The sequence below is a fragment of the Neoarius graeffei genome, chromosome 19, assembly GCF_027579695.1.
Source record: "Neoarius graeffei isolate fNeoGra1 chromosome 19, fNeoGra1.pri, whole genome shotgun sequence".
Lineage (NCBI taxonomy): Eukaryota > Metazoa > Chordata > Actinopteri > Siluriformes > Ariidae > Neoarius > Neoarius graeffei.
In genome coordinates this window covers 19,818,606-19,841,227 of record NC_083587.1, presented here as the reverse complement: position 1 = coordinate 19,841,227, position 22,622 = coordinate 19,818,606, and the positions used below count along the sequence as shown (strand labels likewise).

The following is a 22,622-nucleotide window of genomic DNA, read 5'->3' as shown; positions in this document are numbered from 1 at the left end:
ATTTATCAGGGGATGCATTTTCAAATCCAGGCAGATGCTCCCTTACATAGTCCCTGATTTGAAAATATCTAAAACGGTGTGTCCAGGGTAGGTCATATTTTTCCCAAAGTTTTTCAAAAGATGCAAAAGTTCCCTCGACATAGAGGTCACCAATATTAACTATACCTAACTCCTTCCAGGCATTAAAAAAGCTGTCCATGTTTGAGGGAGGGAATGATGGGTTAGAGGCAATAGGTAATAAAAAAAGAAACTTTCCTGAGGTTAAAGTGCCTCTCCATTTGTTTCCAGATCCTTATTATATTGTGTATTATTGGGTTGTGTCTGTAACAGCTTTTATCCACTGCCACAGGTGAAAGAATAATTGCACCAATTGAGTAGGGCAGGCAGTCCTCCCTCTCCATCTCCAACCAGTCAGACGACAGAGACGTGTCGTCCAGCCAGAAGGACATGGAGCGAAGGCAGGCCGCCCAGTAGTACGCTGTGAAGTTAGGCAAAGCGAGTCCACCAACCACCTTAGGCTTACATAAATGTTCTTTTTTAATTCTGCGTGACTTGTAGTTCTAGATAAATGTGACCCCTCACCGAATCCAGGGACACATGTCGGCCAAAACGAATCCGAGATAATCGCAAAAGAAGCATTTTTTTTTGAAATTTGTGATTTTTGTTTTTTTCCATCATGTGCAAGTTGAGATCTTGAAGAATGCAATCAGTATTTCAGATAATAGATTGTTTTGTTGGAAAAGCATACATTTTTTGTTGCAAATTGTCTCGGTTTTGTCAGGACTGTAGCCTGCTGGGGGGTGTGGGTAAATTACTGTATGGGCCATTCACATGATGATTTAAGTCTTTTGGTTTTTTTTTCGAGAATCAGCTGTATGATACGGGCTGAGCACATGGCTACTTAGCTGCATACAGGCATGTAATTTCACTATGGAATGAGTTACTAAACAGAGCGCAGAGGAGCTGAAACACCGCGAAGCAAACAGACACACGGTATTTACATCGGAGATAACCATTTCTTGCAAAAAAAACCGCAACCTCGTTTTCCAGACTGAATGGAATACTTGAATGATCGGATGATACACGGACCGTTCTAGGATTACATTCCATCGGAGGCATTGGTGTGTGCGAGGTGCCGTTTCTCTTTCTGATGGGGTAAGTTTATTAATCTAAGGCTGTGTGGTTATTTTTGCATGTAACGGAGAGTGTTGTGGTTTGGTTAAGCCTAGGTCACAACCGGACGTACGATTTTTTGGCCGTGTGATTTTTGGCGTTTCCCAAATCGCTGCGTTTTTTTTTTTTGTTCATGGAGAAAGACGCGCGTCGGCCGTAAGTTTGTCTTGCAACCTGAAAAAAACGTTAGCGCCCGTAGAGTTTGCTTGACATGACAAAGAACCTCTGCGGCCGGTCTGCGGCTCGAAAATCAGCACATCACACGTGTGCTCTCGTGCGTTTCATGCGCGCTCTCCGTGTGTTTCTTGCGTTTTTTGCGTGTAGACCGGCTGTAGGAGCTCATACGGCCGGTTGTGACCGAGGCTTTACATGAAACTAGCTTTGTGTTAGTTGGTCATCATCGTGCTATCTTTCTTTCTTACGGTGTAATTTTTCAACCACAAAACGTTAAAGTATACTTTAGGACTTATTTTTGTACTTCATAATTGTTTTGGGCATACTTTGCATGGAAGGAAAATTGACGTGGTGATCTTTGTTTACATGAAAGTAGTATCGTGCTAGCTAGTAGGGGGTAGGGTTTTCCTTAATGTCATGCAAATGAGTACCATTATGTGCCCACCCTACACCCAGAGTAGCTGAGATGGAAAACTTTGAGGGCGATTTTCTCCCTTTTCTGTTTTAAGAAGTATACACTTTCAAAAGGCCACACATTCTTCAAATATTGTCAGATCTCCACATGGAAGGCATCATTGGAAAGCTTAGAAACTGTACTTTCTGAATCTGTCAATAACTCAAAATGCCCCCGGGCAGACATGTGTCCCTGGATTCTGTGATCTGCCACAAATGGTAAGATTATTGAGTCTAGTTTCTTGAAAAAGGTTTTAGTGATAAATATTGGTATGTTCTGCAGGAGATAAAGAAGTTGGGGAAGGAAAACCATCTTAACAGTGTTCAGTCGACCCAGTAAGGAGATTGGTAGTGCTTTCCAAAATTCTATACGGTTTTGAGTTTGTCAATTAAAGGAGTAAAATTTCATCAAACAGGGCTTCAAATTTTTTCGTGATTACAATTTCTAAATAGGTGAATTTCTCCGCGGTTATTCTGAAAGGGAGTCGCTTCAACCATTCGTCATCTGTAAACTGTATTGGCATGAGCTCGCTTTTATCCCAATTGATTCTATATCCGGAGAAAGTTCCAAAGAGATTAATTACCTCCAAAATTTTTGGAATTGTAGTCTTGGGCTGAGTCACATACAGTAATATGTCATCTGCGTAGAGAGAGATCTTATTTGAAGTGTAAGCTGTGTTATACCCATATATGTCTGTGTGTGATCTAATTGTTTGTGCAAGAGGCTCCAGGGCTAAAGCAAATAATAGGGGACTCAGTACACATCCTTGCTTACAGCCTCTACCAAGTGCAAATTGTGAAGACAGTGTCTGGTTGGTCAGGATCCGAGCATTGGGGTTGCTGTACGGTAATTTAATCCATGCAATAAACTTGTCTCCAATTTTAAATTTTTTCATTACTGAGAGCAAGTATGACCATTCTACCTGGTCGAACGCTTTTTCTGCGTCGAGACTAAGAACTACAAGTTCCTCCTTAGGGTCATTGGGGGAATGTGTTATACTGAAAAGGGGTCTAAGATTGTAGAATGAATTCCGTTTGGGCATAAAGTCTGTCTGATCCGGGTGCACCATCTTTCCCATACACGTACTGAGGCATCTTGCTAGAGTTTTGGTTAAGATCTTTTGGTCTGTGTTTAAAAGAGAGATAGGCCTATAAGAGCCCACCTTTTCTAGGTCTCTACCTTTCTTGGGGATTAGAGTTATTATGGCTTCGTTCATGGTAGAAGGGAGGGTGCCATCCTCAATGGCTCTATTATATAATCTAAGGAGGTAGGGAGCCAGAACTTCACTAAATTGTTTATATAACTCATTGCTTAAGCCATCTGGCCCTGGGCTTTTGCCATTCCTCAGCGACTTGATAGATTTTATGATCTCTTCACAGGTGATCTCTGCATCTAAATATTTACGGTCATCCTGATCTAACTCTGGCAATTTGCAGTCACCCAGAAATGATTGCATTAGCCCTGGCAGTGCACTGCTCGGAGATGAATACAGCCTTTCGTAGAACATTTTAAATTCGGCATTAATGTCCTCGTGTAGTGTATTAAAAAGCTCCGGATTCAGATTTTATTTTATGAATATTCCTGTCACTTTCCAATTTGCGTAGCTGACTCGCTAACAATTTATGTGGTTTGTCACCAAATTCAAAAAACCTTTGTTTTGTGTATTGCAAGGCTCTACTTATTCGGTCAGATAAAAAATTATTAAGTTTATATTTGAGTGCAGAGATCTCATTATGCTTTTCAATTGTGGGGTTTTGAGCGTTGTCCGAATCCAATTGTTTTATTTTTTTCTTCCAATTCTAATTGTTCAATCCTGCTACTTTTTTTGGCACTGGACTGGTATGAAATGATGCACCCTCTCAAATAAGCCTTGAAAGTCTCCCATAGTAACACAGGTGAAACATCGTCCTTGTCATTGGTGTCAAAGAATAATGTGAGATTCCAAATATTCACAGAATTTTTTGTTCTCAAATAGTTGAGGGTTAAACCTCCAATTCCTCTGCGGTCTTGTGAATGAATCTAACTTTGAAGAAAAGGTGACAGGACTATGGTCAGAGATTATAATCTTATGGTATTTTGGATTAAAGGCATACTGCAGCATTTTCCCATCTACCAAGAAGTAATTGATTCGGCTATAAACATTGTGGATTTTGGAATGAAATGAATATTCTCTACCTAACGGATTGAGTGTTCTCCAAAGGTCAACTAGATTCATATTCTCCATGTACGTTTTCACCAGCTTGCATGAGTTGGAGGGGGTTATTCTATGAATGTTAGATTTATCCAAGTACGGATCAAATACAACCCCGATTCCCAAAAAGTTGGGACAAAGTACAAATTGTAAATAAAAACGGAATGTAGTGATGTGGAAGTTTCAAAATTCCATATTTTATTCAGAATAGAACATAGATAACATATCAAATGTTTAAACTGAGAAAATGTACCATTTAAAGAGAAAAATTAGGTGATTTTAAATTTCATGACAACACCACATCTCAAAAAAATTGGGACAAGGCCATGTTTACCACTGTGAGACATCCCCTTTTCTCTTTACAACAGTCTGTAAACGTCTGGGGACTGAGGAGACAAGTTGCTCAAGTTTAGGGATAGGAATGTTAACCCATTCTTGTCTAATGTAGGATTCTAGTTGCTCAACTGTCTTAGGTCTTTTTTGTCGTATCTTCCGTTTTATGATGCGCCAAATGTTTTCTACGGATGAAAGATCTGGACTGCAGGCTGGCCAGTTCAGTACCCGGACCCTTCTTCTACGCAGCCATGATGCTGTAATTGATGCAGTATGTGGTTTGGCATTGTCATGTTGGAAAATGCAAGGTCTTCCCAGAAAGAGACGTCGTCTGGATGGGAGCATATATTGCTCTAGAACCTGGATATACCTTTCAGCGTTGATGGTGTCTTTCCAGATGTGTAAGCTGCCCATGCCACACGCACTAATGCAACCCCATACCATCAGAGATGCAGGCTTCTGAACTGAGCGCTGATAACAACTTGGGTCGTCCTTCTCCTCTTTAGTCCGAATGACACGGCGTCCCTGATTTCCATAAAGAACTTCAAATTTTGATTCGTCTGACCACAGAACAGTTTTCCACTTTGCCACAGTCCATTTTAAATGAGCCTTGGCCCAGAGAAGACATCTGTGCTTCTGGATCATGTTTAGATATGGCTTCTTCTTTGAACTATAGAGTTTTAGCTGGCAACGGCAGATGGCACGGTGAATTGTGTTCACAGATAATGTTCTCTGGAAATATTCCTGAGCCCATTTTGTGATTTCCAATACAGAAGCATGCCTGTATGTGATGCAGTGCCGTCTAAGGGCCCGAAGATCACGGGCACCCAGTATGGTTTTCCGGCCTTGACCCTTACGCACAGAGATTCTTCCAGATTCTCTGAATCTTTTGATGATATTATGCACTGTAGATGATGATATGTTCAAACTCTTTGCAATTTTACACTGTCGAACTCCTTTCTGATATTGCTCCACTATTTGTCGGCGCAGAATTAGGGGGATTGGTGATCATCTTCCCATCTTTACTTCTGAGAGCCGCTGTCACTCCAAGATGCTCTTTTTATACGCAGTCATGTTAATGACCTATTGCCAATTGACCTAATGAGTTGCAATTTGGTCCTCCAGCTGTTCCTTTTTTGTACCTTTAACTTTTCCAGCCTCTTATTGTCCCTGTCCCAACTTTTTTGAGATGTGTTGCTGTCATGAAATTTCAAATGAGCCAATATTTGGCATGAAATTTCAAAATGTCTCACTTTCGACATTTGATATGTTGTCTATGTTCTATTGTGAATACAATATCAGTTTTTGAGATTTGTAAATTATTGCATTCCGTTTTTATTTACAATTTGTACGTTGTCCCAACTTTTTTGGAATCGGGGTTGTAAAAAAAATAAAAATTTCCTTTGCAGAATGTCCTGTTCATAATCCTACAAGCTGTGATTTTGAAACTTTGATAAGGAATGGTTCACACACACTTCCTGTCCATGGTAACAAGCGTTCAGTTTCATTCATTCCATGTTGAATTAGCACCAAAAGATGACGGACACTTCAGCAGTCTTGCATCAATGAGCTCAGTCCAGTGTTTCGAGAGTCAAATCACACACAGGTTGCAGCCAAAAAGTGGAAAAAATGCACAAGTACCACACCTCTTGTTTTTATTTTGATGTGAACATACAGCCACACACTGATCCAATCGACCTACACCTCCTACGCTGGTGCTGTAGAGCTTGATGGCTTGTAGGAGCAAGCTTTGGATGACTTTCTTTTCCCTCTTGCTCCACCTTTTAGCGATATCATGTGGATTCTTTCCAGCACACGTTGATGTCATGCCACATGGATAATTTGTCTATCCAGCCATCAAGTCCACTCAGGAATTTTTGATCTTTAAGTTTGGACTGAGATCCCATGAGCCGATTAGCTCAGCAGGTTCCTGTCACCTCGATTCTCCCTGGCTTCTGTTTTGGAATCAGGGTTGTATATTGATGTGAGAAATTATTGGATGAAAAAAATGCCCATGATGGCCATTATTCTGGTATGTTATGTTAGGTTATCAATACATATGATCAATACATATTTCAGCGAAATGGCCACACAACAAGCAAAGAAACAAAAGCTTCCAGACTGTCAGAGACAGCAAATTGGGACTGACACGTGACATGGGCATTCTGAACTGCACTTCAGTGTGTATTGTCAGTATCCAGTGTTTCATCCCGAACAGAAATGTTGAGAAGCATGGAATTTGAGATCGAGTGAACCACACCCATGTTGGCTGATATTTCTTGTCTGCTTTCCTGTTAAAAAAAAAGATGAACCTTATCTCTTTAAACCTGCAGTAGGTAACCTGTATTTAAAAAAAAGCCTCTTTGACATATTTGCTAGAACTATCACTATGCCATGACAGTAATACATAGACAGATAACCTGTGAAAAATCACGCTCCTCTGCCTCAACCTAGTGCTCCTAATCATGTTTTCAACAACCCACCACGCTCAAATCAAAGCAACCAAACAGAGCCAGGAAGAGTGTCTGATGGTGTGTTGCTGCTTGTGCACATGCTATGGACCACTGATTTTCTTTTCAATCTGATACTGAGTCATACTGTACTGAGGCTAGTGTCCCAACACCGATATGAATACTGATACTTTAAAAAGTCTTCTCGGGTACACAGAAACAGGAAATCTTTGTGATTTCTATAGTGAAAGTTGGTAAATGCAGACATCAGGAGTTGTACTTGAAAGCTTTTGTTTTAATTTTGAATGAGAGCAATTATAAAACGCAGGTTCAGTCAGGTTGAAAAATGTCCAACAAATGTTAATATACATTAGTATCCTCTTCCGGAGTTATTCTTCACATCAACAGGTTCAAGCATTTTCAAAGAACAGCGCTTTGTTTCCATTCTGCCATTGTGAGACTGACTAACAGGCACACACTGTTTCTCTGCATGCCTTACTCCTGCCTTTCTACATGCTAGTACAGAGAGTGGAGTGAGAAGGTAGAAGGAAAAGCAGTTTCTATCCTAAACAACAATAAAATAAATAAATGGATGAAATTAAGTTAATAAAATCACTACTTAAAGATAGTGCCTATTATCGATTTTTTTAAAATATGAAGATCGATTTTCAAACCCCATCCTTAGCTGTCACTCGGTGGAGGGAGCTACGAGACCTGAAAGGATTCACAATTGATGCTGAATAAGCCATATTTCTGTTTTATTCCAGGTGGCACGGTGGTGTAGTGGTTAATACTGTCGCCTCACAGCAAGAAGGTTCTGGGTTCGAGCCCAGTGGTCGACAAGGGCCTTTCCTTTCTGTGTGGAGTTTGTGTGGGTTTCCTCCGGGTGCTCCGGTTTCCCCCACAGTCCAAAGACATGCAGGTTAGGTTAATTGGTGGCTCTAAATTGACCGTGAGTGTGAATGGTTGTTTGTCTCTATGTGTCAGCCCTGCAATGATCTGGCAACTTGTCCAGAGTGTCCCCCGGCTCTTGCCCATAGTCAGCTGGGATAGGCTCCAGCTTGCCTGCGACCCTGTAGAACAGGATAAGCAGCTACAGATGATGGATGGATAGAAAGATTTATTCCTTGATTGTTGGCATGCAACGTTGCCATTTCACAAGGTACACGGCAGCCTCTTCTGAGGGGAGGGGCTTTGGAGGCAACGGAGCAGAGTGGAGAGAGACAGGTTGGGACTTGGAGGTTATACTTGTTTATATTTTCAAGCTACATCCACTGTCTTCTCAATCAGATTGTGCAGCTTTAACCTTGTCTTCAGGTATATGATTGTGAACTTTAAAGCAAAAGAATTGACAGAACTTGACTGCCTCCAAAACTTTACACCATGATCATTTTGGCTCTGTTCATCTTCATGACCCTGGCAGAAGTGCCCATTTGGGCAGAAGTTGTTAATAATTTTAACGGGTGCCGTAAGTTCTTTTATGAGCACACTGAACCACAGGGCATGGATCAAAATGCCAAGAAAATCTGCCAGAAATATAACTATGGTGGGTATTTCTATGCTTCACTTTACTCAACATACCACAAGATTCCTGTGTACAGTGCATACCTTCTTGATAACAACTGCCGCAGCCAGGATGGACGAAAAAGCAGCAACTGGTTCATTGAACCTCAGGTAAGATGTTTTTCTTCTTTGGAGAGTGAGAAGGATCAATTCTGAAAAATATGCAATATGCACCACTGCTTAACTGAATATTCAAGTCTAAGTATCCACCCGTTTTTTAACCTTATTTTCAATTCCTTGCCCTTGACAAATTCGCAGGTTTAACAAACTCTGAGCTGAACCCTGAACTCTGAGTCTGTGAACCCTGAGTTGGGAAACACTGTGTTTTTGGTTCCAGAACAGCTGATCTGAGTTAGTTCATTTACTTCCATTCTACAGAAATGAAGCCTAAATACCTCTGCCATGTTGTTGCTAAACCTTTGGTGGCTTCACTTTTTATAGATGAGCTCTAAAGTGCAAATGCAAACACTCAGTGCACAGGGTGACTCTTCCACATGTTAGCATTTCCATCATATGATTACTTTGAAATTAGAGGGAAGGTGAATGAAAAGGTGAAAAGAGTAAAAAGACTTGAATATCAGATAAGAGGAAACCTGTATTTAATAAAAGAAGAATCAGTCCGGGTGGCACGGTGGTGTACAGGGTTCCTACAGATATTTTATGTTGAATTTACTACCTTTTTACTACCTTCACAATTTTTTTTACTACCACAGCGACAATTTGGATTTGGACATTTTCTCATAATTTAACAAGGTAATCTTTGAGTGTATGTGTTAGTCCAAGTGAATGTGCCACATATAAGTTAGTGACAACTCTACCCAAAGAGTTGGATTGATGAGACAAGATAGAAAGAAAATCTGAACGTACCGGTAGTGTAACTCTTTCCCTTTGGACACATAATAGAACCTCCCATTGCTAGGGCTACACATGGAGTAATGCATATTTGCATAAAAGAAAACAAACTTCCACATATAAGTTATAATTTTATTGAACTGTGAAACTGTGGCCCATAACCTCTTAACGGGTACACAGATTTGCACTAAACCTTGTGTGTCAACACTTCACATTAGGTACAAGATCTGATTACATTTTGTCGGCCAACACTTTCAAGATGGCCAACCCTTTGTTTGTGGAATAATCTTTTGCACAGGTGAACAGATTTGCACAAAAAATCTTATGTGCTTAGGTACATCAACTCATTACATTTAAATCAGGTCAAATGGCAAACACGAACCCACACACACACACACACACACACAAAGCGCACCAGGCGCACGCACACATGGGTGCACACACACATGACAAAGACAAGACACACACCCTAAAGATACAAAACACACATAACCCAAGCCCTATTTTGGCAGTCTCTCAACACATTGCCAAGTTTGCTTAAGATAGTCATTTGCACCAGTCCTGTAGTCGTGAAGGCCCGTGGGCAGAGTCAACACCTTCCTCCCAGAGATCAGTGTTTTAGAGGGTTAATCTTAATCATTTGAACAGTTCAACAGATTTGCTCATCACATTTTGGATGCCTCAAATGGCGCGCGCACAACGCACCAGGCGCGCGCGCACACACACACAACGTACCAGGCACACACACAACGCATTACATGTGCCTCAGTTGTTTGACCTTTTCTTCGATCAACTTTTCAATGAACGCCTCTCGCCGATTGCCATCTACCGCCTTTAGCCAGTCTTTAAAATCAGGTTCCTCCAGCCAGAGGTCTGAAAATTTGCATTTCCCCATTGTGTAATTCTCGTGCAGATGTCGCCAGTCGGGTCAACAGATAGATTCAACTAGAGCTGTATAAACAAAGTCAGTCTCGTACTAAACAATCTCTGGTATAAATTTATACTGGATTCGACCATTATTGGAATTCAATACGCATGTGCCACCAACTCCTCACTGCAGTCCTCCTCGATACATAAAAATAAATTCGCCCAAATGTAGTAATTTATGGCTATTATGGCATGCAGGTTAATTAAACGAATTAGAAAACACATAGGCCCAGTTGGATGGGGGTCAAAAAAATTTACTACCACGTCAGATTACGTTTACTACCTTTTACTACTTTTTACTGGCCATAATTTAGCTTATTTTAATTAACTACCTTTTATTACCTTTTAAAACCCCGCGGGAACCCTGGTGTAGTAGTTAGTGCTGTCGCCTCACAGCAAGAAGATCCGGGTTCGAGCCCCGTGGCCGGTGAGGGCCTTTCTGTGTGGAGTTTGCATGTTCTCCCCGTGTCCGTGTGGGTTTCCTCCGGGTGCTCCGGTTTCCCCCACAGCCCAAAGACATGCAGGTTAGGTTAACTGGTGACTCTAAATTGACCGTAGGTGTGAATGTGAGTGTGAATGGTTGTCTATGTCTATGTGTCAGCCCTGTGATGACCTGGCGAATTGTCCAGGGTGTACCCCGCCTTTCGCCCGTAGTCAGCTGGGATAGGCTCCAGCTCGCCTGCGACCCTGTAGAACAGGATAAAGCGGCTACAGATAATGAGATGAGATGAGAAATCAGTCCTTTTAAATGTCATTGAGCCACTAAACAAAAAGCTTCACTGATCAACGAAAATATAGTAGTCAAATTATATATTACAGATGAACAGAATTTGTCTATTCATTTGTTGGTTAATTTATTTATTTTATTTTGTTCAGCTTTCAGGCATCTCAGATAAGACAATGCAACCAGAGAGCAAATATGACAGAGATTTGATCAAGTCCAGTCAAGCTCTGAATGATGATTACAGCAACACGGGCTACGACAGAGGACACCTCAACCCCAACAGTTTCCAGTGTGAGGATGGCCGTGAGGCTACGTTCACCCTCACCAACAGTGCACCTATGGATGCCTGCTTCAACCGTGTCCACTGGAAACAATGGGAGCAAGAGGTCAGGAGGACTTTAAGTGCCCGGTCTTCTGTGGGAACTGCCTACCTGGTAACAGGAACTGTACCTTCAAAATATTATAAAATTCCAAGACAAGGGGTATTTGATAAATCTGGCACAAGAGATTTTGATAGAGTCACTGTTCCTACACATGTCTGGACAGCTGTCTGTTATAAGAATGATGCTGATGATGAGTTGTCCTTTTCGTTTGGCTACATAGGGCAAAATCAACCTGACAGCAGAATAAGCATAATGAGTGTACCACAACTTAATCAACAGCTGTCTTCTCTTTATCATACAGATGTAAAAATTTTCCAAGATGACTGTTTTTCTAACAAACGTAAATCTGAGGAAACCATCAAGTATCTTTATAAGCATATCCAGCTGCCCTTTAGTGACAAACTGGAAATGTCTGATGATGTTCAGAATAAGCTTCATACTGCCATAAGCCAGTCTGACACTGAAGGCAGCGTGCCTTTAAAGAGGCCAAGGCTAACAGGTGTGATAATACACGAGACTTTCAACAGCCTGAAGACTTGGTTTGAAAAGATAGAGGGCATGAAATATGTGTCTGGGTTGACTTGTGTACTGTCCCAACAATTTACTGGGCCCATTAAGAGTCTTAGTAGCACAGGGATTCAAAGAAGAGACACCGCTGATGATTCTCAAGAGCTAGTTTGTAGTCTCGTTCCAGAGGAGGTACGGGGCTGTACTACCTCTTGCCTGTACAAGGAGGAGGCTAGAGGTTATTATTGCTACGATAAAGTTGAAGAGAAATCGTGTTCTCCTGAGTATTCCATAATAACAGTTAGTGGAAAGACGTGTAACAGTAACGACACCTGTGGAAAACACGGGTATGACTACTACTGGTGCTGGGAAGGCGATTCATGGGAGTACTGCAGTCCCCCCTTACCAATGGGCAAAGGAAAGGGAGGGAAGTCTTGCCGTTCCAACCACAACTGTGCCTTTTATGGGTATGGTTACACCTGGTGTTACACTGATTACAATGATAACTGGGACTACTGCTGCAAGATTAGTGATAATCTTTCAGCTCTAAATGGCAAGACCTGTAAGCCTGACCATCCATGTGGTTACCACGGTTATAATTACCTTTGGTGCTATACCACAGATGGGTCTTCGGAATACTGCTGTACCCAGTGACCCGCCCACACACAAACCCACACCGACAGTGCACGCATGTTATAAAACAGGTGTATATATAAACATACACCGATTAACCATAACATTATGACCACTGACAGGTGAAGTGAATAACATTGATTATCTCATTACAATGGCACCTGTTAAGGGGTGGGATATATTAGACAGCAAGAGAACAGTCAGTTTTTGAAGTTGATGGTTCCATCTCAGAAACTGGTCTCTTATTTGGGACATTATGGTCAAAAAATAAATTTTCTAATTTTACTTTTTTTTTGCATTCATCTAACACTCTGTTTCTTCTGTCATGTTTAATAAGAATAAAGATAGTATCTTGCTTTATCTGGCCTCCAGTGTGGAAAATTCTTTTGATTACAATTCAAATGCTTTTGTAAAATTGATTTTCATATAAAATAACTCCATCATGAAGAATTAAAGCCCCTCCTTCACGGATGAGTGAAAATATTGAATAAATTTCTTCTTTTTGATTGCTTGGGTAAAAAAAATGCCAAGTTATGATGACTGAATTGATTATTCACTTAAATATGAATAATATGATACATTTTCAGGGCTCGAAATTTGTATATTTTTTCACCAGCCAGCTGGACTAGTTACCTTCCAAAGTAACTAGCCAAACAGAAAATCAACTCGCCAAAATTTATTCATGTATGAATTTTACTCAGGGGTGAAAGTAACTTTTATTGCTTGCCTTTACTATTATTTTGAGTCATAGTGTGCGCGTGTATCATCCACCTGTATCAGTTTTTGATTATAAATAAAATTGCAAACATCATTTCAACAACACAATCATTTTAATAACATTTTTTTTAGCTGAACAGTTGAAAACTAACTTTTCATTTTAGACATTCTGTCTACTAAAACACTTTGGATACCAGCTGCACACGTTGGCGCAAGATGGTTAAGCAGTGGGCTCCGCGCACTATCTCGCACGCTGTCTGTCGAGTGAAACACGGAAGGAATTCACTTCAGACAGAATTCAGAGACAGGTCAGAATGAGTTATATGCAATGTATATTGAGGAAAACATGTTGCTTTTGGTAAATTGACGTTAGCAGGTGTGTTGTTATGCTGAAAGTGCATTTTTTTTTAAAGAGACAGTATATTTTTCTTTCCAGTACGGCCAAATCTTTTAGTGGTACGCCGGACCAACCAGGACCGGCTTACTTTCACCCCTGATTTTACTTTTGTCAAAAATAACACAAAAGAGAGTAGTTACCATTGTTCATGACTAATGTGCATTTATTTCAAGAACCGGAGTATTTTGATACTTTTGTTAAATACATAAATGAGAACAACACAGAGCACCATAATATAATATCAACAAATAATAATATATTGGGGCGGCACGGTGGTGTAGTGGTTAGCGCTGTCGCCTCACAGCAAGAAGGTCCGGGTTCGAGCCCCGGGGCCGGCGAGGGCCTTTTTTTGTGCGGAGTTTGCATGTTCTCCCCGTGTCTGCGTGGGTTTCCTCCGGGTGCTCCGGTTTCCCCCACAGTCCAAAGACATGCAGGTTAGGTTAACTGGTGACTCTAAATTGACCGTAGGTGTGAATGTGAGTGTGAATGGTTGTCTGTGTCTATGTGTCAGCCCTGTGATAACCTGGCGACTTGTCCAGGGTGTACCCCGCCTTTTGCCCACAGTCAGCTGGGATAGGCTCCAGTTTGCCTGCGACCCTGTAGAAGGATAAAGCGGCTAGAGATAATGAGATGAATGAATAATATATTGGACATTTTTCCCCATCAGCGGGGGGGGTCTGCAGGTTGGGATGTCTGTAAACCAATCAGGATGCTCTTTATCTAGCATGTGCTACATGAACAGGCACACACGCAGCCTCCCTCGTGCATTCCGTCATATGCGCGATGCAGACATTAATGTTTCGCGTGCACGCTCTTGCTCGCTTGCTCTAGATTCCGGGAGATATTCTCCAATTTTTGGGCATCAGGGAGTCACTATCAATATGCGGGAGACTCCCGGAACTTCCGGGAGACTTGGGATGTCTGTTATATGCATGCGCAGTAGTGAAAAAAACGACAGCCTGACCGTCCTGCCGATAAACACAGCGATTAACACAGACACGGCACGCGCTTAATATGTGGTGGCTTTAGTTGACGGTGTGTCTGAATCTTCGCTTCATATAGCTTTTTTATTTTCAACTAGCCAGCCGGGCTGGCTAGTGACAGGAATTACTCACCAAATGACAAATTAATTCGCCTCGGGCGACTGGACCACCACAAATTTCGAGCCCTGATTTTGGATATTTGATATGGCGAAATAGGACACAATGGAAAAATCAAGAACACACTGGAAAGATGAGAATAAGGGCGGTGGTAAAAGAACAGCGACTGCACTGGCTGAAGGTCGCGCGGGTCTCTGCTGCGGCATGTGAGCAACGGGACATCACTACCGCACCGGACGGAGCGGGGGCGGGGCAAAATGACTGGCCGTAGATTCTATCAAAAGTTTGATCTAAATTGACCATGGTTGCAAAATATTGGCCAAAAATACACAAACACTATGAAATATGAAAGTAAGATGAAAAAGAGACATTCTGTTGCCTTATACTGCAAGACTAAAACAAAACTGTCAAAACTCACCTTTTCAGTGATGACGTCCAAACAGATCACTCACGTAACAGAAAGACTGCAAATGGAAGCACGATCAACTTCTAACTGTTGGAGTGGAAAATTCCATTCTACACATGCAAATTGTTAATGTGTGTCCTTCCCCGCACACAAATAACATGCTACGGTAAAAAATAGACCACAACTCATTTTATAGTTCAGAAATTCATACAAGACCAGCTAACATCGTAACATATCCTGTAAGAAACATATTCTAGACCTAACTTTCAGCTTTCGTTTTAAAAAACAAAATCGCAGATTTATAACTAAATTTTTATATGGCGTAGTGATTGTAAGTTACTACTTTTGGTGAGGTAGTGACCTTGACCCTGAGGCTTTCCGTTTAGATCAAAACACACGATCGTATTGGTTTTGGGTATGCGAAAAATGGAGTTACGACGGTGATGAAATATTTTGCATGATGTTTTATTACGGTTATGATTATTCTGTGAGCGCACCAATCCTTAGGTGTATAAAGTTACAACTTAAAATACAATTAGTGATAACTGTAGACTTTTCAGTGGACTACAACCTTTTTAAAGAAAGAAAGCACAACTTTATTCATCACACACTTGTGAAATTTCCTCTCTGCATTTAACCTATCTAAAGCAGTGAACACACACACATAGCAGTGGGCAGCCATGCTAACAGCGCCCGGGGAGCAATCAGGAGTTAATAGGTGCCTCACTCAAGGGCACCCTGTCCCATATTAACCTAACTGCATGTCTTTGAACTGTGGGAGAAATGGGAGCACCCAGAGGAAACCCACGCAGACATGGGGAGAATATGCAAACTCCACACAGAAAGGCCCTCGCCAGCCACTGGGCTCGAACCCAGAACCTTCTTGTTGTGAGGAGACCATGCTAACCACTACACCACCGTGCCGCCCGGAATTTTAAGGGAATGCGATGTAGTCAACCATTTATCATGTCTCAGACCAAGCTGCCATTTTTTCACAAGTTTGCAGAATTTTTGCCAAATTCTGAATAGAGTATTCACATCAAAGATTTAGTTTTATCTGTATTATTTCTTTCATCATTTTATTTCAAATTAAAACCAACATCACCATTCAAAACCATATAGTTTATTGATTTAGTATATTAAGTGGGGTACCCCATTCTTGTGTTGTTCCTGGGTGTCAGAAGGGGAGTCGGCCTTGCAGCTTCCTCTTGGCTGTCACTGCACTGCGTCATGCGTCTCCGTTGTGGGGAGCCTTCTTCTCCTAGGCCAGCTTGGTTTTGGATTATCGTCAGTGCTTCGGTAACAAGTCTTTTTCTAGGTAAGGTTGTTGGCCTTATGCAAATCCATTTAACCTCTGCGAGAGGGGTTGGCGGAACTGCTAATTAGTACCTCCCTGGCGTCTTAAGCCCCCCGAAGGTTACAGGTCTCCCATGCACCAGACCCGGGCAGACAAACCAGGTTGGAACAAGCTGCTACACCTCGACAAGGTTACACAGTTCCTTATCCTGGTGGGGTGCAGGCCCCCAGGATCGCAGCAGCCAGGATCGCAGCAGGACGATGTACCAGGCAGAGAGAACCTTCCTTGTGCTCCCTCAACCAACTAGTGATAGGAGGTAGTATATTTCCCCACAAGAGGATACACAAGGCCACTTGGAGATCCCCAGACCACGCCACAGAGAACCAGATTGACCATGTCTGCATCAGCCGGAAGTTTAGGCGATCATTGCAGGATGTAAAAGTGATGCGAGGGGCCGATGTGCCATCCGACCACCACCTCCTTGCGATGTCAGTCAGACTTAGGTTGAAGAGGCACAAGTCAAACAGAACCACCAAACCCTGCAAAAGATTCAACGTGGGCCTGCTCAAGAGCGTAGATGTCCGGACATCCTTCCAGCTAAACCTGTTGAATAGGTTTCATGCTCTACAAAACCACCTAGAGAGCGAAGACATGGACATTGAGGCACAGTGGCAACACATCAAGGATATTTGGCTGGGCACATGTGAAGAGGTACTTGGCAGGAAGAAAGCAGAACACAAAGAGTGGATCTCTGCCTACACCCTACAGAGACTGGAGGAGAGGAAAGAGAGGAAGGCAGTACTCAACATGAGCCGCACACGATCAGCCAAGGAAAGGGCACAGGAAGAGTACACTGCTGCTGACAAGCAAGTGAAAAAGAGCATCAGAAAGGACAAGAAAGATTACATCGACAGTCTGGCCAAAAGGGCAGAGGAAGCAGCAGGACAGGGAAAACTCAGAGAACTATACCAGGTGACAAAACAGCTGGCAGGAAAGTTTCAACAGACAGACAAGCCGATCAAGGATAAACAGGGAAACCCACTCACAATAACTGAGGAGCAACTCAGGAGATGGGCAGAACACTTCAGGGAGCTGTTAAACCGATCGGCCCCTAACGCACCACCAGACATTCCACCAGCAGAGGCAGACCTGCCAATTAACTGTGAGAAACCCACAAAGGCAGAGATCAGGAAAGTGATCAAGTCCCTCAAGAATGGGAAAGCAGCAGGACCAGATGAGGTACCAGCAGAAGCCATCAAGGCTGACATGGAGACGGCAGTCAGCATGCTGCACAGCCTCTTCAACAAGATCTGGGAAGAAGAACGAGTACCAGCGGAGTGGAAGGAGGGTATACTCATCAAGCTTCCGAAGAAAGGAGATCTTGGGGACTGTAGCAACTACAGAGGAATCATGCTCCTCTCAGTACCAGGGAAAGTCCTTAACAGAGTTCTTTTGGAGAGAATGAAGGAGGCAGTAGATGACAGGCTCCGAGACCAGCAGGTAGGTTTTCATAAGAACAGGTCTTGTGTTGACCAGATAGCCACCCTGCGCATCATAGTGGAGCAGTCACTGGAGTGGAACTCCCCCCTCTACATTAACTTTATAGACTTTGAAAAGGCTTTTGACAGTATGGATAGGGAGACACTATGGAAGCTAATGAGGCACTATGGGGTACCCCAGAAGATCATCTCCATAATCAAGGGAACATACAAGGACATGACATGTAGAGTATCCCATGCAGGACAACTGTCAGACAGTTTTGAAGTAAAGACAGGAGTATGGCAAGGATGTCTACTGTCACCTTTCCTGTTCATCCTGGCAATAGACTGGATCATGAGGACTACCACAGAGGGAAGGAACAACGGAATACAGTGGTTACAGGGGAGACAGCTAGACGATCTGGACTTTGCTGACGACCTAGCACTCCTTTCACACTACCACAGTCAGATGCAGGACAAAACTATCCGCTTGGACTCAACATCTGCCAGAGTGGGACATAAGATCAACAAGAAGAAAACAGAAGTCCTAAAGGTCAACGACACCACTAACATCCCCATTACAGTAGGTGGAGAGACAATCAAGGAGGTGGAGTCCTTTGTGTACCTGGGAAGTGTGATGGACCAACAGGGTGACACAGAACAGGATGTCACAGCCAGGATTGGCAAGGCAAGAGCAGCCTTTGTCATGCTGAAGAACATCTGGGCCTCCAGGGAAATCCACATCGACACCAAGGTGTGCATCTTTAACTCCAACGTCAAGTCAGTCTTGCTATACGGATCAGAGACATGGAGGATGAACAAGACAACACAACACAAGATACAAACATTCGTCAACAACTGCCTCAGATGCATCTTCAACATCAGGTGGCCAGAGAAGGTCAGAAACGAAGAGCTGTGGTGTAGGGCAGGACAGGAACCTGTTGTCAAACACATCCTGAGAAGGGAATGGGGGTGGATTGGTCATACCCTCAGAAAGTCAGCTGACGGTACCACCAGACAGGCACTGACCTGGAACCCCCAAGGCAAGAGAAGGAGGGGCCGCCCTAGAAACTCTTGGAGGCGAGACACGGAGCGGGAGCTGATTGGACTGGGGATGCGTTGGGAAGATCTGGAGAGGGAAGCCCAGAACCGAGCTGGATGAAGGAAGATCATCGGTGGCCTATGCTCCGCATGGATCCAAGGGCCCAAGTAAGTAAGTAAGTGGGGTACCCCCACAGTACCCAGTTTCTGAGACAGACCCTGAGGTGCTGGAAGCAGAAAAAATGGGCAAGCGTAAGGATCTGAGTGACTTTGACAAGGGCCAAATTGTGATGGCTAGATGACTGGGTCTGAGCAGCTCTCAAATGACACATCCTGTGGGGTGTTCCTGGTATGCAGTGGTTAGTACTGAACAAAAGTGGCGTTGGAGTTGGCTTTGCCGTCAAGAACACGCTGCTTCGCATGATTGAATACCCCTCAGGTGGTTGTGAGCGCACACTCATCTTGCGCCTGTCTACAACAGCCGGCCCTGTGAATCTTGTGTGTATCTATGCGCCAACCCTGCGAGGTTCTTCTGAAGTCAAAGACCATTTCTATGAACTTTTGGATCGCATAGTACAGCAAGCCCCCTTGACTGAGCACCTCTATCTCCTCGGAGACTTTAATGCTAGAGTGGGAGCTGACCGAGAATCCTGTCCAACTGTCCTGGGTCACCATGGCATTGGAAAGATGAATGAGAATGGCCAAAGGCTTCTAGAGCTGTGCTGTTACCATGGCCTGTGCATTACGAACACCTTTTTCCAGAACAAGGCTTGCCATAAAGCATCCTGGAGACATCCAAGGTCAGGCCATTGGCATCAACTGGACATGGTCATTACTAGGCACAGCTCTCTCAACAGTGTACAGAACACCAGAGCGTACCACAGGATTGGCTGCGATACCGACCACTCACTCATAGCCTCAAAGATAAAGCTTCGGCCTAAGAAACTCCACCGCTCTAGGAAGAACTGCCAGCCTCGGATTAACACCTGCTATGCTGCCATTCCAGCCAAAAACCAAGAGTTCATGCAACGTCTCGTGGAGTTGCTGCCAAATAGCCATGCAGAGAATGCTGCAGACAGGGGGAACTTCCTTTGAAGTGCCACTCATGATGCTGCTGCCCAGACTTATGGCAAGAAAGAACGGATGAATGCAGATTGGTTTGAAGCCAACATTTCGCAACTGGACCCTGTCATCGACACCAAGAGGAAGGCTCACATCAACTACAAGCAAGATCCCAGTCAGAGAAATCTACTGGCATTCAGGGCTGCACGCAAGCAAGCCCAGCAAACTGCTCATCGATGTGCTAATGACTACGGGTGCCAACTGGCAAGCAGCATCCAACAAGCATCTGATACTGGTAACATCAGGGCAATGTATGAAGCAATAAAACAACCAACCAACCAAAGAAGACTGCACCTCTGAAATCCAAGACTGGTGAAACAATCACTGACAAGACCAAGCAGATGAGATAATGGGTTCAGCACTACCTGGACCTCTACACCAGAGATAGATGCCATTGAGCGCCTCGCTGTCTTAGAAGAACTGGACACCGAATCCTCAGTAGAAGAACTTGCCAAAGCCATCGACGCCTTGAAAAGTGGGAATTCACCAGGAGAGGACGCCATACCACCTGAGATCATCAAATGCGGAAAACAGGCCCTGCTGGAACCACTGTATGAGCTGCTCCTCCTCTGCTGGAGAGAAGGCAAGGTGCCACAACACATGTGAAATGCCAAGATTGTCACTCTGTACAAAAATGAAGTGACCGCAGTGACTGCAATAACTACAGAGCAATTTCACTGCTAAGCATCATTGGCAAAGTCTTTGCTAGGGTGGTACTCAGCCGACTACAAGTTCTCACCAACCGTATCCACCCTGAGTCCCAATGTGCCTTAAGTGCTCAGAGATCAACGGTGGACATGATCATCTCTGTTCGACAACTCCAAGAGAAGTGCCAGGAACAACAGATGCCACTGTATGTTGTATTCATTGATCTCACCAAAGCCTTTGACTTAGTGAGCAGAAGAGATCTTTTCCAACTCCTAAGCAAAACTAGCTGCCCTCCACAGTTGCTCAGCATCATTGCCTCCTTTCATGATGGCATGCTGGGTGTAGTCAGCTACGATGGAGAGACCTCAGAGCCCTTTGCTATCAAGAGTGGCATCAAACAAGGATGCGTTTTAGCACTGACTCTGTTTAGTATCTTCTTTTCCCTACTGCTGAACTTTGCATTCAAAAACTCCACAGAAAGCATCCACCTGCATACCAGAAGCGACGGGAAGCTATTCAACTTGGCCAGACAACAAGCAAAGACAAAGGTCCGCACCATCCTCATCAGAGAACTGCTCTTTGCAGATGACGCAGTTCTGATCGCTCACTCTGAAGACGACCTCCAACAGCTGATTGTTCAGTTCTCCACTGCCTGCAAGAAATTTGGTCTAACCATCAGCATTAAGAAGACGAAAGTCATGGGTCTGGATGTTCTAACTCCTCCATTCATCAACATTGATGACCAAATGCTCAAGGTCACCAGCAGCTTCACCTACTTGAGCACCACTGTCAGCTGCAACCTGTCACTCAACAACGAGTTGGACAAATGAATCACCAAGACTGCTGGTGTCATGGCCAAGCTCAACAAAATAATATGGAGCAAGAACTATCTGACTAGTAACACCAAAGTCAAAGTACACAAGACCTACGTCCTCAGTACTTTTCTTTACAGCAGTGAAACATGGACAATCTACGGCAGGCAAGAAAACTGCCTGGAAAGCGTCCACCTCCACTGTCTTGGACTTATACTTGGCATCACATGGTGTGACAAGGTCACCATCACCCCTGTGCTGAAGCATGCTGGCTGCCTCAGTATGCATCTCACCCTTTGTCAGAGAAGGCTTTGCTGGATTGGACATGTGCGCCCTATGCAAGATGGCCACATTCCCAAAGACCTGCTGTATGGGGAACTTGCGTCGGGGCAACGCTCAGTGGGCTGTCCAGTTCTCCGCTTCAAAGATGGATGTAAGTGTGACATGAAGCTGACTGACATCGACCCTGACAAGTGGGAACAGCTGTCTTGCGATAGGAGAAACTGGCGCCATGCAGTCTGCTCTGGAGTCAAGAGGGGAGAAGAGAGCCGCAACCAGCAGCTGAAGGACAAAAGGGGAAGTCAAAAGCAGAGGCAACAGGAGCGGGCCCTCAACCCACCATCCAACTCCATCTATGTCAACTGTGGAAGGGACTGCCACGCAAGAACTGGATTTCTGAGCCATTCTCGACCCTGCTCCCAACTAGACTGATGACCAGCCAAGGCACTACCATCATTTCTCGAGATGGACGGATGCCACACCATTTATGTTAACTTATTAATCTTAAAATCATTAATGTAAAATTTTGTAATATATACATATATGTATGTTTACATATTTACATGAATACATTATACCCTACTTTACCACTACCAGATATAAGTCTGATTACTATTAATTTATAATGTTCATTATACGAAAAAATTCTCATAAAAGCATGACATCCTCCTATCCCCAAGAGGGGGGAGGATGAGGAGTCCATTCGGACGGACCAAAGAACACCGACACACAGCAATGGAAACACAACTAAGAGTACAGAATGCTTCTGTGGCAAAGTGTGCAAAAACCCACATGGCCTGAAGATCCACCAGGCCAAGATGCGATGTGTGCAGACGGTACATGTGTTACAGTGCACAAGGAACAACCCTGGTGAGATGCAGGAGGAACTAGGCCTGGAGTCAACCCACAGTGCCCTGAACCTCCAAGTGACACAAGCCCCAAACCCACACAGAACATCAGA

At 43.6% G+C, this 22,622-nt stretch overlaps 1 protein-coding gene across 1 annotated transcript; it reads left to right on the top strand.

The window, feature by feature from the left end:
- The first annotated feature begins 7,780 nt into the window (after window positions 1–7,780).
- LOC132867083 (endonuclease domain-containing 1 protein-like) lies at window positions 7,781–12,724 on the top strand. Its single transcript, XM_060899803.1, has 2 exons — window positions 7,781–8,449; window positions 10,994–12,724. The coding sequence occupies exons 1-2, from the start codon at window positions 8,159–8,161 to the stop codon at window positions 12,383–12,385; spliced, it is 1,683 nt and encodes a 560-aa protein (XP_060755786.1). The 5' UTR covers window positions 7,781–8,158; the 3' UTR covers window positions 12,386–12,724.
- Window positions 12,725–22,622: the final 9,898 nt, after the last annotated feature.